The sequence below is a fragment of the Scleropages formosus genome, chromosome 23 (genome assembly GCF_900964775.1).
Source record: "Scleropages formosus chromosome 23, fSclFor1.1, whole genome shotgun sequence".
NCBI classification, from domain to species: Eukaryota; Metazoa; Chordata; class Actinopteri; order Osteoglossiformes; family Osteoglossidae; genus Scleropages; species Scleropages formosus.
The window spans coordinates 12,139,498-12,154,599 of record NC_041828.1 but is presented as its reverse complement, the minus strand read 5'-3'; the positions used below and the strand labels follow the sequence as shown (position 1 = coordinate 12,154,599).

Below are 15,102 nucleotides of genomic sequence, written 5' to 3'. Positions count from 1 at the left end.
ACCATAGATCTTCCTGGGCTGTCCGCTGTGAGGTCATGGTCAGGATCAACATGTCAGGCCATTTTGCACTCCTCTCCTTTCTGTGCATGTAGCTATGCTCTGAGTGGATATGGAAACTGTGCGTTGAGTCTCTGCACTGATGCTGATGATGCTGCACTAAGCACCACCACCGGTGGGAGAAACGTCAAGCATAAATTGGCTTTGAGGGGTGATGTCATCTTCATCCACGTTGAGTCAGTCAAATCATTATTGACACTCTGGCCAAATGTCAATGAAATAAATATTGAGTCAGATGTACATGAAACTGAAGGAAACTTGTGGAGAACCTTATACAATATTTCCCACCTGGACAGCATGCGACATTCCGCACACACGTGTGTTTGACAAGAGTTTTACACTGACATTGACTATATTTTACAGCTTCTCTCTGTATTTTTGTAATCCTACCTTCTACATGTCATGAAAAGCACAGAGTGAAGAAGATTATGCAGTGATTCCTGGCATTGACTGAAACACTCCTCCACACATTGGTACTTTTGCCCATATCCATGCATTCCTGCATATCGCGATGAACGAATACGTGAGTTACGTCCCTGGATTCACTGACTTCTTACCAGGAAAAGTTACTGTGCTAAAGTTGGGTTCACTTTAGCGACCTCCGAGAAAGAAAATGCCGGAACACTTATGAGTAACAATCTGCTATCACTCGGCACTAGCTTGTCTTCACATATCTTTAAACAGTTCTTCACTAACTAGACATAAACATGGCATCAATTCCACCGAAGTGATTTCCTTTATCTTTTGACATAAAGATTTTGTGGTAGAGGTTATATTTTTCTCAGAGGAGAATCAGTTGCGATTTTGTAAATACTGGAACCTTAAGAACACTATAGTCTACAGGGAATTTTTTAAAGGCAGTGATTACATCCCTTTCAGGAAAAAGGATGAGCGAGAGTTATATATTAATTTATATACAAATGCCTCAGATAAGAAAAGATCAGCGTGAACCTTTCCCAGCAGTGTTAGTGGTAATGCCAAATGACAAAATTTTTGTTCTACGGGCTGCTGTGTGCTTTAACGACTTTATCAGCAAGATATCTAAAAAGGCCCGGACAGCTTGCTTCATCTTCATTAGAAATTGCACTTTTATTTTTAATACATTCTTTAATTTTCGATGTTTGACTTTAATGTTCTTAATACGATGAAGTGGTGGTACCAATCCTGTGGAATCTCAGACTGTTTGTGTCTTTTGGTTGTTTAAAAATTTGTATAAATATATATCCAGACACACGTGCCAATCCAAAAAAGAAATTGTTTTTGCTTGGTGAAATTACATCTGTTTCTGGACACTTTGCATAAACTTCATAAAAATTTCAACTTTAAGCTTAAATTTCAGTCGTTTGGGAATCACTTTGCTTATTTCCATGATAAGCGCTCATGTTTCCCTTGATTCTTTAATCGATTAGAGGATAAACTCTTTGCGCTTCTTTTATTTAGTATTACGTTCTCGTTCTTGGAGCGGTTTTAGGCGTGCTGCGCTGCTGAAAATTTAATTACACGTTCCGCTGTCCTTCAATACGAAAACCATCACTTTGCTTTGATTGGGCTAAAACCCATTTCCTCTGTGTGTGTTCTTGACAGCCGTGACCCCCTGCCAAGTAAGCATTTTGCGTCTCCCATAGGCATGTTTTCTCAGTGTCCCCTCTGGCTCTGAGCACTGCCTGCTACAGAGCCCAGCATCACACCGTCACAGGTGTCACTTGATGGCACAGACAGATTTTCGGTTGTGCCATGGAAAGTTTTTGGAACGTTCCTCAATGTGCTTTTTTTGGGAAATCGGTGGAAGAAGAGGAGGGGATATGTCCACATTGTCCTTTGCTGTGCCCTCTTGGTCCCACTTTCAGGTCATCTTGTCAGAAACCCAGACAGTTAAATCAGCACATCAGTGCCTGCAGGATGTCAAGAAGGTCAAAAAACATTTTTAATAGTTTCGAAGCACACTTCCCTTTCAGATATCAGTGGCGTGATTTAGCAAAGGCACACGGTGTATCTACATACCATAACTGATTGATGGATCTTCACTAATTCCTCCAGGATACAGTGTGTTCGGCTAAAAGAAAAGTAATAATAGCTGAAATTACAATATTCCGTTTAAATATGAAGTCCGCCTATTAATCTCTGCACGTGAACATATGTTTCCAGCCATTTTTCTGAATACCAATAACGTTTTCGTTGTAAATATCTGTAGGCCGACCAGTTAAATACTCACACTGTGTTTGTATACTGTATCTAAAAAGTTAACCCTAACCCCGATGCGTACTAAAGAAAGAGTTTGCCAAGAACACTTAATAGAACAGTAATTTTAGTTTGAAAGAGGTATATTTATGTCACTTGTTGATGTAGTTTTAGTACAGAGGCTTGCAAATCTTCATTTAAGTCCAGGGTGATCATCTGTGTTTGGTAATAATGTTTTTATTTATTTATTTTTTTTGTCTTCAACTGAGAATCTACCACTGTCAACCCAGCGGCATTATTGTGTGACATTCGCTTCCTGGATTTCTCCATCAACCCCTCACACTGCTGAATGGTAGAATTACATCATTCTTAGTCTTCATTTGTCAGCTGTTGCACATTTAATGGTGGTTAAGTGGGGTGAGAAAAAAAAAAAATCTCAGGATCGTATTCTTGCGCGTAGGTAACCATGCTGACATGTGGAAGAACTGTACTGGAATGCATTTGTTCTTGGGAAACAGTGACAGTAATAACACAAACTGCTTCATTTTTTTCTCATTAGGATTCTTGTGACTTAAGATATTCCAAGTTTGCAACACTCAGAAAATCATAAAGGCATTTAGTTGTTCCGAATAAATTTTTCCAAAACGCCATAATTGCCCAGATCCCTGAGTTCAAAGTATTCCCGAAATCCAACAGGAGCCAAAATACACTCTTGGAATCCTTGAATCTGTCAAAGTGGTTCAGAAGCACTTATGAAAATGTAATTTATGCACAATGACTTTCCTCCAGGGTTTGAATGTATACATATTACTCTTAGCTGTTTTAGTCTGATGTAGTTTGCATCTGTTATTTATTTTTCTTGTGCAATAGTTTTTACACCATCTCCCAGGTACTTCATTGTTTGGTACTTCTTAGAAAAACCTCTGAGTGCACTGAACTTTTTGTGCTTTTTGCATAGAATTACAGCCCCTCATGGAATCCAACAGACACAACAGAGGAAAATCAGTATGCAGAAGGGATTTAATACCTACAGACTACATCATTGTTCCTTAAGGGCAGGGAGCAGACCAACACAATAGCAGCAGTTCAGCCAAGACTGCCCCTTTGCACTGCTACATCTGCTTCAAATGGAATAAAGAGTAAAAATAAGATCACGGTGAATTTGCACAGCACAGCGAATAACAATCAGGTAGGCAAAAAGTTAACAAAGGCATCATTCACAGATCTCCTTTTTGCATCTCTGTGTAATTATGAAACATCCCTTAATGCATTGAATTAAATAAAGATTTATTAAATAAGCTGTAGAGTACATTATTACATGGTTCATTACTGAAACCATTTCCCATTCTGCAAATGTCAGTAATCAGATATTATAAAGCTTGTGCTGTATATGAAAAACACAGCATTTCAAGCATTAACACAGATATGTTGTGTTCACTCCAAATTATCGTAATGAGATTAGTAATAAAAACCACACACAATGGGGCACTATTACACAAAGGTGGGGGGGGGGGGGTACAGGAGTGCTAGTGGTTTCAGTCCTGAAAATGCTAAACTACGACTATGTTCTGTACAAATGCCAAAGATCGTAAGTGGGAATAATAACATAAGTGATTATTTTCATGATTGGTTCCCTCTTGAGATGTTTGTGCCTTCTGAGGTTTGAGTCAGCACAAGAGGTCAGTTAGAGGCAAGAGCAGACACTGACTCTCCAAACCAAATAACATTTTCTTGCTCCTTCCTCAAACACTGTTCACATATTAAAATGTAATTGATGTGTCTAATAAATCCAAATGGGCCTTGCTGGTCTCATGGTCCATAATGAGATCTGTGCTCATTTTTGCTTTCCAGCTCTTGATAGGGAAATCAGAATTCTCTTTCAACCTCTGAGACACTGCCAATAGAACTATAACTGCACAATATATATTGCAATCAATAAATATAATCGGAGACAGTTGTGCTGAACCAAAAACGGGGAAAAAAAAATTTTCCGTTTTTGCGATTGGGGAGATTACGTCTCGAGTTGGTCATCTGATTTAAGAAATATTTTGATATTTGTGCACAAAAGGATGTGTGCGTTAGAGGTTTAATTCCTGTTCGTCAAAAAATGTGAACGTCATCCAGAAAGCATAGCACTCAAATGATGGCACCACTATAGACAAAAACCACATATACTGGAATCACTTGTCTCCTCCCATCATACTTCATAAAATTTAGTTGGTTCAGCTTCTCCCAAGCACAGTTGCATCTGGTCTTTAATCTTACAAATGAAACAGGTTAGTCCAAGTTTTGAAAATGTGAAACGCTTCGCAGGAGATGTACAGTATGCCTACAAGTACAGTATATGTGTTTCGTTTCTCTGTCTTGTTTTGTTAGGTGATATACCCATCATTCCAGAAGTTGCACAGCACGTGAACTTTGTCACTGACATGTAACTCAGATGTGGCCCACCTCCCCCATCAGCCCCACCCCAGCTTGCATCAGATCTTCCCTTTCTGAGGTTAATCCTGAGTGGATGTTGTTCATTCATTTACGGTTGTATAATAACTCACAGGATGACTAAGTGTGCTTTCCTTCCCCTCCTCTTTCTTTCCATCTCCCTTTGTTATTCTGAAACCACAACACAAAAGGGGAAATGTCTCCATTTGTTCCGCCCACAGATATGTTTAGGGGGTTCCTGGACAGTGCTGAGTTTTCCAGCGAAGATCTAAGGGGTCTATTTCATACCATGCTCAATACACATCGACCAAACAGAGATAATCGAATAGATGTGCAAGAAACACATAAAAATTTTAGTGGCTTCAAAGGTTAAAGGGAAATATCATGAAGGACAAAAAGAAAGCACTCTTTAAAAAGCGGTCATCTCATCCAAACAAAATCACAGCAGCTGTGTGCTTTGTGGAATGAAATAAAACAAAGTAAATGACTGCGTCGAAATTGTGCGAATCGCAGGTGTTCTCAGTGCGCCATGCACGTCTTCAACGCGGTCGTGTGTCTCTGTGCGGGAGGACGGTTCGTGCTCTACTACCAGATGCAATGCAGCAAAGTCTATTTCGAGTTTCTCCAAGCGATCCGGTGAAAACCTTCCACACCCAGGGTGGAGACACTGCAGGATGGCTGGTGAAAATGATACAGCACATGTGTGTGTGGGGTTCCAGTGACAGGCTCTTGATAAGGTCCTGAGTTCTGCTTGACGCTGCTTTCTCACACAGGCTTGTAAGCTCCCTCTCTATGATCTATGGTATGGGGTCTTGGGATGTTTAAACTTGCACTGGGAAATTCTGACTTTTGCCAAGTTCAAGTATAGGACCCAACGTATAATTACGCTAAATTACTGGATTTATCGCTCATAAATGAAAAATGAGAGGTTGTCAGCACACTTAGTTTGAATGGTATTGTGGTTCCTGCTGTGTGACTTTACATTTACGTTAATCCATTTAGCAGACACTTTTGTCCAAAGCAACGTACATCTCAGCAAAAGTACAATTTATGCATTACATTGAGAGAAAGAGACATAGTTGCAGGCATGTGACTCAAGTAAACCTAGTTTGTTGCCTACCACTTGCTGCACCGAGGTTCATCGTTCGAGTAGATACATAAAACACAGGATAGACAAATTTGCATACCCTCCTACCATTTTTTTTTATAATATAAGATACAAAAGCAAGCAAAAACAATGCCGGAGTAGTGGCTGAATAAAGGCTTTATCTGGTGATGCTCATGAAGTTACGATGCATGAACATTTACACCGTACATAAGCTGGAGAGATCTTGGGCGAAATGTGTCCGGAAAAGGTGAGTTTTAAGACTCTTCTTGAATGTAGAGAGAGTTTCAGCAGTTCTGAGTGAGAGGGGAAGGTTGTTCCACTACAACGGAGCCAGAACCGAGAACCTCCGTGCTTTACCTTTCGTGTGCGGGACCACCAAGCAAGCAGAAGTAGACGAGCGAAGGGGTCTAGCGGTTGATCAAGACCTGTAAATAGCTGGGAGCAGTTCTATCGATGCATTTGTAGACAATAACCAGGGTCTTGAATTTGATCCGGGCAGCTATAGGAAGCCAGTGCAGAGAAATGAGAAGAGGAGATAGAGGGAACGCTTTGGCAAATCTTTAGAGCTAGATCACATAGAATATTTGGCATATGAACATATTTACAGCAATTCCTTCTTTTAATGCCTATGAGGATAAATTTGATTGAAAAAGATACTGTCAATACTAGAGATTAGAGTAGTAACAACAGAATTACGGTAAGAGGAAAAGGGTTGGCATTATAAAGAAATGATTGCAGAAAGTGTTTGGTGTTGTGGGTACTCCTGATGAGTTCAAGTCAAGCCTGTCAGTTCAGCTATCCGTCAGGCCACGCCACTGAGCCAAAACTCTCCTCCGCTTCACATTTCTTGGCTGAGTGGGTTTTGATGCAGCCTCTGTTTGTTTTGTGGGCAGCTCTGGATGGCCTTGTGCTTGTGCGATGGTTGCTGCTTTTACAAACCAACTAATAACAAATCAAGATTGCATTTGTGACTAATTTCCTCTGTTTGCAAATTGAATGGGTACTCTTACCAAACCTGGCAGCCCTTATGAGCCCAGCATGAGACTAAGAGATGCATGGAGATCATTCTCGGGTTAATTGCCTTAGTTATTGCCTTGATACCAGCAATACCTGTAAGAAGGATAGTCACATTCAACTGGCCTCAGAGATACATACAAGGCTTGTTTAACTGCTCTTTACTGGAAAAATTGTCCATTACAAACACCCCTTTGTTTTAACGGGAATTATAGCCTCGTTTGTATTTCACTTGGGCTGGTTATGCAGAACAAAGTCAGCTGGACAGAAAACCTTCTAGAGAAAGGACTTCTTGGAAACAGGAACTCTGCGAAACAGGGAAGAACCTTAACTCCCATCCTGGATGTATGTGACCCTGGGGCTGCTGGTCAGCTGTGTCCTGCTTGGAACCGGCACCCCTGTACCCAGGCTTCCTTCAGAACTTGAATCCTCCATCCTACCCAACCCCTCTAATCAAGTGGATAGGCAGAATATAACCAAGGAGTAAATGATTTTACCAAGCTTGGAATACCTGAGTGTAAGAGACAAGGCAGGAGACAGGGGATGCAGTTGCCCGTTGCAGTGGGCTTTTGTTTGCCCTTAGACAGGGGAGAAGGAAGGAGACGGGAAAGGGGGACCAGGGAACAGGTAGGGAGAGGTTTCGTGCTGGTCAGGGGGGCTGGGAGAGTCGGGTAGGTCGGGACGCGGGCATCATCTCAGGGATCGGGTTCGGGTCGCCTCTATCTTGTTCTCCTCTTCGGTCTCTTCTCTCTACTGCTGGGCACCGGGGAAGAAATAGGGAGTGAAATCAGCCCCAGCTATGGCTGCTTTGCCCCCGTCTCGGCCCCCTCCCCGGGCTGCCCCGGCGTGCTACAGCGAGATATTTACAATCATAATGGGAGGACTTGATTTCGAGACACTTTTGCCCATCCTCTGCCTTTGCACCTGGTTTTGCTATGATACGAGTACACGGTAGGTGTCTGGGTGATTACCAGCGGTCTGCTCCACCGAAGCCTCTCAGGCCTGTACATCTGAGGACCTCCACTGGGCACAAACTGTAAATGACGGCGTCTTCGTCCCTCTCTCACTGTCTCAAGGCAGCAGCAGTGTATCAGTGGTACCCAGACGGCGTCGCTATGATGAGAAGTTATAGCCCAGGGAAAGGGCTCCCTCTGCTGCACCGAGAGGTATAAATGGCTCTGATCAGTGACACAGGACAGCGCTTTGAAGCTGCACCAACTTCATCCGAGAAGGGCTTTAAAAGATTGGTTTTTTCCTCCCCCTCCTTTGGGTTATAGGGTAGGGTTAGTGCTGTCGAATTGAATTATTCTTGGTGTCCATTCACATGGTTTTTATGATAAGGGAGGGTATGGATGTGATTTACCATTGCTCTCCTCGGTTGACTGAGAACATGGAATCTCTACACACCCAGAGCCACATTCAAACCTACAGCCAAACCCACAGTTCAGGTGCTGTGAGGAACCAGCATTACCTGCTCCATCACTGTGGTGCTTTCCTGCAGATTGCACTCCTGTTATTCTCTGAAATTCGGCGAAAATTTGTCCTGCAGAGTTTTCTGGCCGTCCGAATATTCACAGGGAAAATGAAGCACAAGTCTTACTGTGGAAGTCTTACACAGTTTTACTGAACATGTCTGTGAATGGTCTCATGTCAGTGCAGCCGGAAGCTGTAGTTAAAATCCCCGCCGCCAAGAGCTGTTCTGATCTGGTCAGGAACGTTTGCTTTTCGTTTGAATGTGAGGAAATACTTATTACATTTACATTTATTCATTTAGCAAACGCTTTCTCCAGAGTGACGTACATCTCATAGAAAATACAATTTGTGCATTACCTTAGGAGAAAAAGACATAGCTGCAGATGTGTGATTCTTATTAATGAAGCAGTTCCCATGTGAAGAAAATCATATTGACATGGAATATTCAACTTATTTGAAGGCGCTTTTTTTTCCCCCCCCATTTGTGATGTTGCACCTAGCATTCTGAGGTTTTAAATTCTAATGATAGTAAGTATTGGTTAAAAGACTCGGTTATTGCATACAGATTTGTTGCGATGGGACCTTTGTAAGTTGTTGATTCCAGAACTGTGTGATCAGACGATAGTCCTCATCTAGAGGCTGTGATGACTTTCCTGATGGTTCTGACCATGTGCGCATGCTCCGTGTGTCATTTCCATTATGTATGAGTGACAGCCAGCAGCTGCTTCTCTGATTCAGCCAGACACTAAAAATAAAAGCCCTGCTTCCAACACACACACACTCCCTAATAGCACAGTTTAACAACACAGGGCTGAAATCTGGTATGAAACCTTGCAATGCCAAAAGCAAGAACATTCATCGTATCGTTTTTTTTTATTGCTTTTTATTGTGAACCTACTAAAGGCCTGCATTTACCACATTTCTGTCATTAATTTCAGTTTATGTATATGCTGGCATCCAAAACAATCTGTAGACAGACAGCATAAGTAAATTTTAGTTTTTAAATGGCAACCAGAGTGGCATAATAATGGCGGTGCTGTAAGGCCAAGTGTGCTGTGCATTCTTGCTGCCCTGAAATGCAACACCTTTCATGCGTAAGCAAGGGCAAGGCGTCTCCTCCAGGTGTCAGATTCTTTCTGTTTCAGTGCCGCAGCCATCTTCGCTTGTATCACATGACCCCGTTCTCTGAAACCTGAGGTCAGCATGGCCTGTACTTGTCATCAGACAGCTTCTGCACTCCAAACCCCCGATGCATTTATAACGTTCACTGACTTCAGTAATTAATTTAGTTTGGAATCATGAATGTAATGTGTGTGAATATTAACGCGGGTCGCTACAATACTTTACATTCTCTGTATTAAGTAAAACCAGATAAGGTGACACTATGCGTGTGTTAATCGTGTTTAGGACAAACTGGTAACGAAGAAGTGTGGTCGTAGATTTTAAACGGGATGTAGTACAAAACGTGTGTGTGTACATATATATATAAATAAATTAATAAAATATATATATACAGTACATATATATCTATACAGGTACAATGATCAGGAATTGCGTCACCCCAGTTTGATGAACTCCAGCCTTACAGCTTCCTCAGGGTAAGCAGGGCACAAAAATTACTAGTGACAAACTATCTGAATTTGTTATTTAGCCAAGTTCACAGTACAGTTACATCTGTGTAGTATGTATTCCTCTGAGTAAGCAGGCCAGCAGACCAACTCATGCCAATTAGGGTGTATGTTTTTTACTAAAGGAAAAAATCAGCAGGAGTACTTGATGTGATTTTATAAATAGGAAGTTATGTGGGTTATGCAGAAGCCATAAAGTGCATGCATGACAGAGGTCACACAAGGTTTGAAATGTACCACTGATGGGCTGCTTGTGAAGCTCTGCTCTAAGCAACCTGCAGGTGCATAAGCACATTCTGTAGATTGAACAATAGACCATCTACACTTGTAGGGCCAGGTTAATGACAGTAACTTTTGGTAACATAGTTCCTGACTGCTTAAATTATGCATGAAATGCATTCTCCTTCCATCTACGACCACATTCTGGTGCATAATTTGAGATTTGCCATAAATTACCCTGTTATTCTTTTTATGACCTGGTGGAACCTCTGCCAATGTCAAGTGAATGGACATAAAGATGATTTGCTAAGAAGGTCTTCCACTGGAATAGCTGTTAGTTGTCTTGCATGTACTGTATATGGACACTCTGGCCAGCACAAAGTAACTGAGCTATTACCTTTTCAGTATGTGCTGCTTGTCCTGCACACAAAGTAAATGCTGCTATACCATGATTCAGTGTGTAATTACATGTAATTACATTAATTGTTTTTCATCACATTATAATATGTAAAGCAATAGTGGAATGTGAGGGTGACAATGGTGAGCCAGGACATAACACGGTGTGCATGGTGTGCGCTCATCTTCATCTGAGCTCTCTGAGAGATTATCACGCCTTCCCGAGGCAGCCCTGTTTACCATCTGGGATGACCACGGCCTATGATGAAACCTGAGCCGCCGGGTGCCGGAGAGACGGCAAGCGTCAAAGAAAGACGATCAACGGGGGGAGGGATGATTGAAATACTTTCCGACGTCAGGAAACATTTGCTCCCATCAACTTGTGGCAGCATTGAGATTGACCGGACGTGAGGCAGACCGTGCAGGACAATCCAGTGAATACAGCGACATAGCAAAACGTCCATAAGATAGAGTTGACTGAAAAGCATAAACAGGAGAAAAGTACTAGAATGTCACAGTCCCCAAGTACAGATGTGGCAAAGAAGAAGCCTTCAGCCAACAAAAACATTCGGAAGCTACGGACCGTCAGCGCAGTGTGCAGCCTGGCAAAGAGCTGGCAGCAATGGGTGTCTGAGAAGGAGGAGAAGCAGGCCAGGGAACCCTCAGGCTGGTCCCCCACCTCCGTGAAGGAGGTTGCAGAGGCACAAAACAGAAGACCTACTCCTTCAAAGAAGCCAACTCGCCCTCTATCAGCTCCTTCTGAGGATGCTCTCTATGTCTCTCCAGGCCGGCAACATTTAGGTGGCATCCAGCCTTTAGGAGAGATCAATGGGAACATCTCAGGTCGGATCAAGAGTAAACAGGTAGTGAAGACGGTGACCAGTAGCGCACAGGAGAAAAGCGTGGGCATCGGGATTCTCAGCGAACGCTACACCAAAGAGCCAGTGCAGGATGTGGACAAGATACTGTTTGGTCGACATTCGCCGACACGCAGGAGGAAATGCTCCAACCTTGTCTCGGAGCTCACCAAAGGCTGGAAGGAGAAGGAGAAGGAGAAGCAGCAGAAAGCACCCAAGACTCTGGGTGGTGACAGGACTTGTAGTGTGGACACAGAGGACAGCGGCTTCTCAGAAATGGATGAGCGAGGCCTGGAGGGTGAGGTTAGCTTTAGTGGGAGTATTGACACTGTCAACAGTAAAGACCTCGCTGTGAACACAGACCAACAAAATGTTGTTAAAAAGGATAAAATGGAGATGACTGAATCCATTGTTCGGATTAAAAGACCTTCCACCACAGTGTAAGTCTTCCTCTTTCTTGTCTTCTATGTATAGGATGACAGTATGATACACATTTTCTAACTTAATATTAACGTTCTAACATATTCTGTATAAGGCAAATGAAAATATATGACAAAAATCTTTTTACATTATTGGGGGGATGTGGTGGCGCAGCGGGTCTGGCCGGTGCCTGTTGTGTGACAGGTTCAAGTCCTGCTTGGGGTGCCCTGTGATGGACTGGCATCCCATTCAGGGTGTATGACTTCCCCCCTCAACCCTGCGCTGTGTGTTTCCGGGTTAGGCTCCGGTTCGCCGCGACCCTGCTCGGGATAAGCGGTTGTAGACATTGGTTCGGTTGGTTGGTTGATTGGTCGGTCATCACTGGTTTCCGTGGACATTTGAAAGTAAAAGAACAGATGACCAGTAATGTAAAAAACTTGCTTTTATATAAAAGGAAGTTTAGATGTGTAGAAACACCTTCTCGACAGAACTTGTTTCGCTTTAAGGAAATTTAATTGTAAATTGTCAGAATCCAGCATTAATATCACACTTTTCAGTAACCTCCCATAAAACTAGATGTAAATCGACTTTAAAAAATTACTCCTCTGCGTAAAGGCTAGATGTGAACTATGTGAATTACGAGATGTGGCAGCTCCCTGAAGATGCTTCCAACAGAGGAAGCGAAATGTTGAAACCAGTGTCCTACACGACGCGGTCTAATCCTGAAGAGTTAAATCCCCAGTCAGTTGACATCAGCCGCGGAAGCCTCGGGGTTTTGATAAGTATATTTGCTGTCTATGCGTGTGTCTTTGTGCACATTCACTCGGACACTTCCTCTACAGGGGCCACAAGGATGTGGACGAGATGAAGAAGATCAGCTCCATGTCCAAGAAGTACAGCCCCGTGTCCAACCTCAAGAGCAAGTGGCAGAACTGGGCCTCGGAACATGCCATCAACCAGAAGCTGAACCCCTTCAGTGACGAATTTGACTATGACCTTTCCATGTCCACACGTCTCCGCAAGGGACAGGAGGGATACGGCCGGCCCAAGGAGGGCAGCAAGACGGCAGAGCGAGCCAAGCGAGCCGAGGCCCACATCCACCGCGAGATTGATGATCTGTGCTTCATCATCCGCACCATGGTCGACCCGGACCCTGACGGCTGGACGCGTGTCACGTTCGGGGAGCTGTTTGACCGCTACGTTCGCATCTCGGACAAGGTGGTGGGAATCCTGATGAGAGCCCGGAAGCACGGCAAGGTGGCCTTCGAGGGAGAGATGCTGTGGCAGGGCCGCGACGACCACATCATCATTACTCTACTGGTCTGACAGCAACAACCCAAGCAAGAATGTTTCCCTGCCTCCTATGAAGTCACACTGTAGGAGTGAATATTTTTATAAAGCCTGGGTTAATGTTCACTTTTCCTAAGTAATGCAATATGTACTGATTAGATAAAGAGATGTGCTGTATTAGAAAAATAGATTACCTACAAAGTGCATTTATACAAAAATATAAGAGCATAATTTCCCTTGTTTTTGTTCTGTACTAAACTGGGAACACTGGAAAAATACAGTGACGTGTAACTGTGTCTCAGGGCAGCAGGTGGTTAAAAAAAAAAAAAAAAGTGGATTAAGTAACTGGACTTGTGACCAAGTTTGCAGGTTCACGTTTGAGCGAGGAAATGGCTTAATGCTTGTATATTGCTTTAGCAAAGTCATTACCTGTATTAAAATAAATCTTAGAGTAAAAAGTGCCAGTGCTGTACAAAAATAACTAGACAAAGGCATCTGCATAAAGCAAATTAATGAATAGCTTCATATTCTAATTAAGATGACTTACAGTGAACAAAGAATGGGATTTTGCATGTTCTGCTGGTTAGGAAGGTCTGCTCTGTTTATGGACATCTACAGATTATACACCATATCAGGAATATTGTGCAATAACTGCGGACACCTGAATGCTGCTGTAGAGCAAGGCCGTTTTAGATGTTTAAACGATAGATATTTAAAAGGAACGTGGACTGAATACCTGTATCCTTTTCTCTAATGCCAAAGGAGGAAGGTTGTCTCCTGCATGTGACGGTGAGAAGATCACGGGTACCCATGTGCCTACGAATGGCGGTGCACCGTAGCGCGATAATAATACGAGGACTATTATTGTTGCTATACCTGATGTTGGATTAGGAAACTGCTTCTTATTCACACTCTTTCCCTTCCTTCCTTGAAAAAGGAGCACTTCTGAACTGGAGTTCTGTGTATGACTACAGTGTAAGTGCAACAGAGGCTGGTTTTTGAAACCCAGAGTATCATGGAAACTTCTGGCATTTTCAACATCTAATTACAGTGAACTTTTTAACGTTGGCTACCAGTAGAGGGCACTGTCTACCTGTCAGACAAACCCAACCCCCCCCCTCCCCCTACTTCTTTATTCACTCTCAGCTCCACTGGCACCTCTGGGTCTCCCACCCGGTGCTAAGCTCTCCTCCAAGGAAACAGAGCTCATGCCTACAACTGCTCCTGGGTGTGAAAACCATACACGCCATCTACAGTCTTTGACCCATTCCCAACTGCATGAGAAAGTAATACTTGCTGGTATTACCTGCATTCAGAATCATTGCTTGAGTTGCCCTAACCCTTCTCCTAAGTCTTGGGCAATTTATGATATTTTGATTGAAATTTTACCCAGTCAGCTGTTTCACCCTTACTGGGGCTCATCAGTACTGCGCACACCTGAACTCGAACCGCAGACTAACAGATTGGCTTGGATTAATGTTCCAGTGCTCTTACCGTTATTCTACCACAGCATGGCAACTGGGCATGTAGGAAGGTGTTTTTAGGGGAGTGATAGATGCCTGCTCCATTGCAAGCCAACCACAAATGGTCGATTGATATCAGTCTCATAACAAAAAAAAGGGAGCGAACATGAGTTTACGAATTTATGATGTTCTTCAGTCTTCGTTATAGTCCCATTAATTTTATTAATGACGGGGGGCATGGTGGTATGGTAGGTTCAGCCAGTGCCCGCTGTGTGGCGGGTCTGGGGTTTGAGCCCTGCTTGGGGTGCTTTGCGAAGGACCGGCGTCCCGTCCAGGGTGTGACCCCTTCCCCTTCGGCCTTGTGCTGTGTTGCCCGGTTAAGCTCCAGCTCGCCGCGACCCTGCTTGGGACGATCGGTTGTTGACGATGGATGGATTTTAGTAATGGACAATTTATGAAGGATTGAAGACCGTGACAAGGAAGTGGTAAGTGCTTCAGGTTCCCTTGCATGCACTAATTTTTTTTTTTTGCAACCTTAATATGACATGTACTCTCCTGAA

The 15,102-nt window shown here is 43.1% G+C and overlaps 1 protein-coding gene across 1 annotated transcript; it reads left to right on the top strand.

Moving 5' to 3' along the window:
- Window positions 1-10,876: 10,876 nt before the first annotated feature.
- On the top strand, window positions 10,877-14,799 carry abrab (actin binding Rho activating protein b). Its single transcript, XM_018731855.2, has 2 exons — window positions 10,877-11,809; window positions 12,632-14,799. Exons 1-2 carry the CDS (start codon window positions 11,022-11,024, stop codon window positions 13,113-13,115), a joined length of 1,272 nt encoding a protein of 423 aa, XP_018587371.1. The 5' UTR covers window positions 10,877-11,021; the 3' UTR covers window positions 13,116-14,799.
- Window positions 14,800-15,102: the final 303 nt, after the last annotated feature.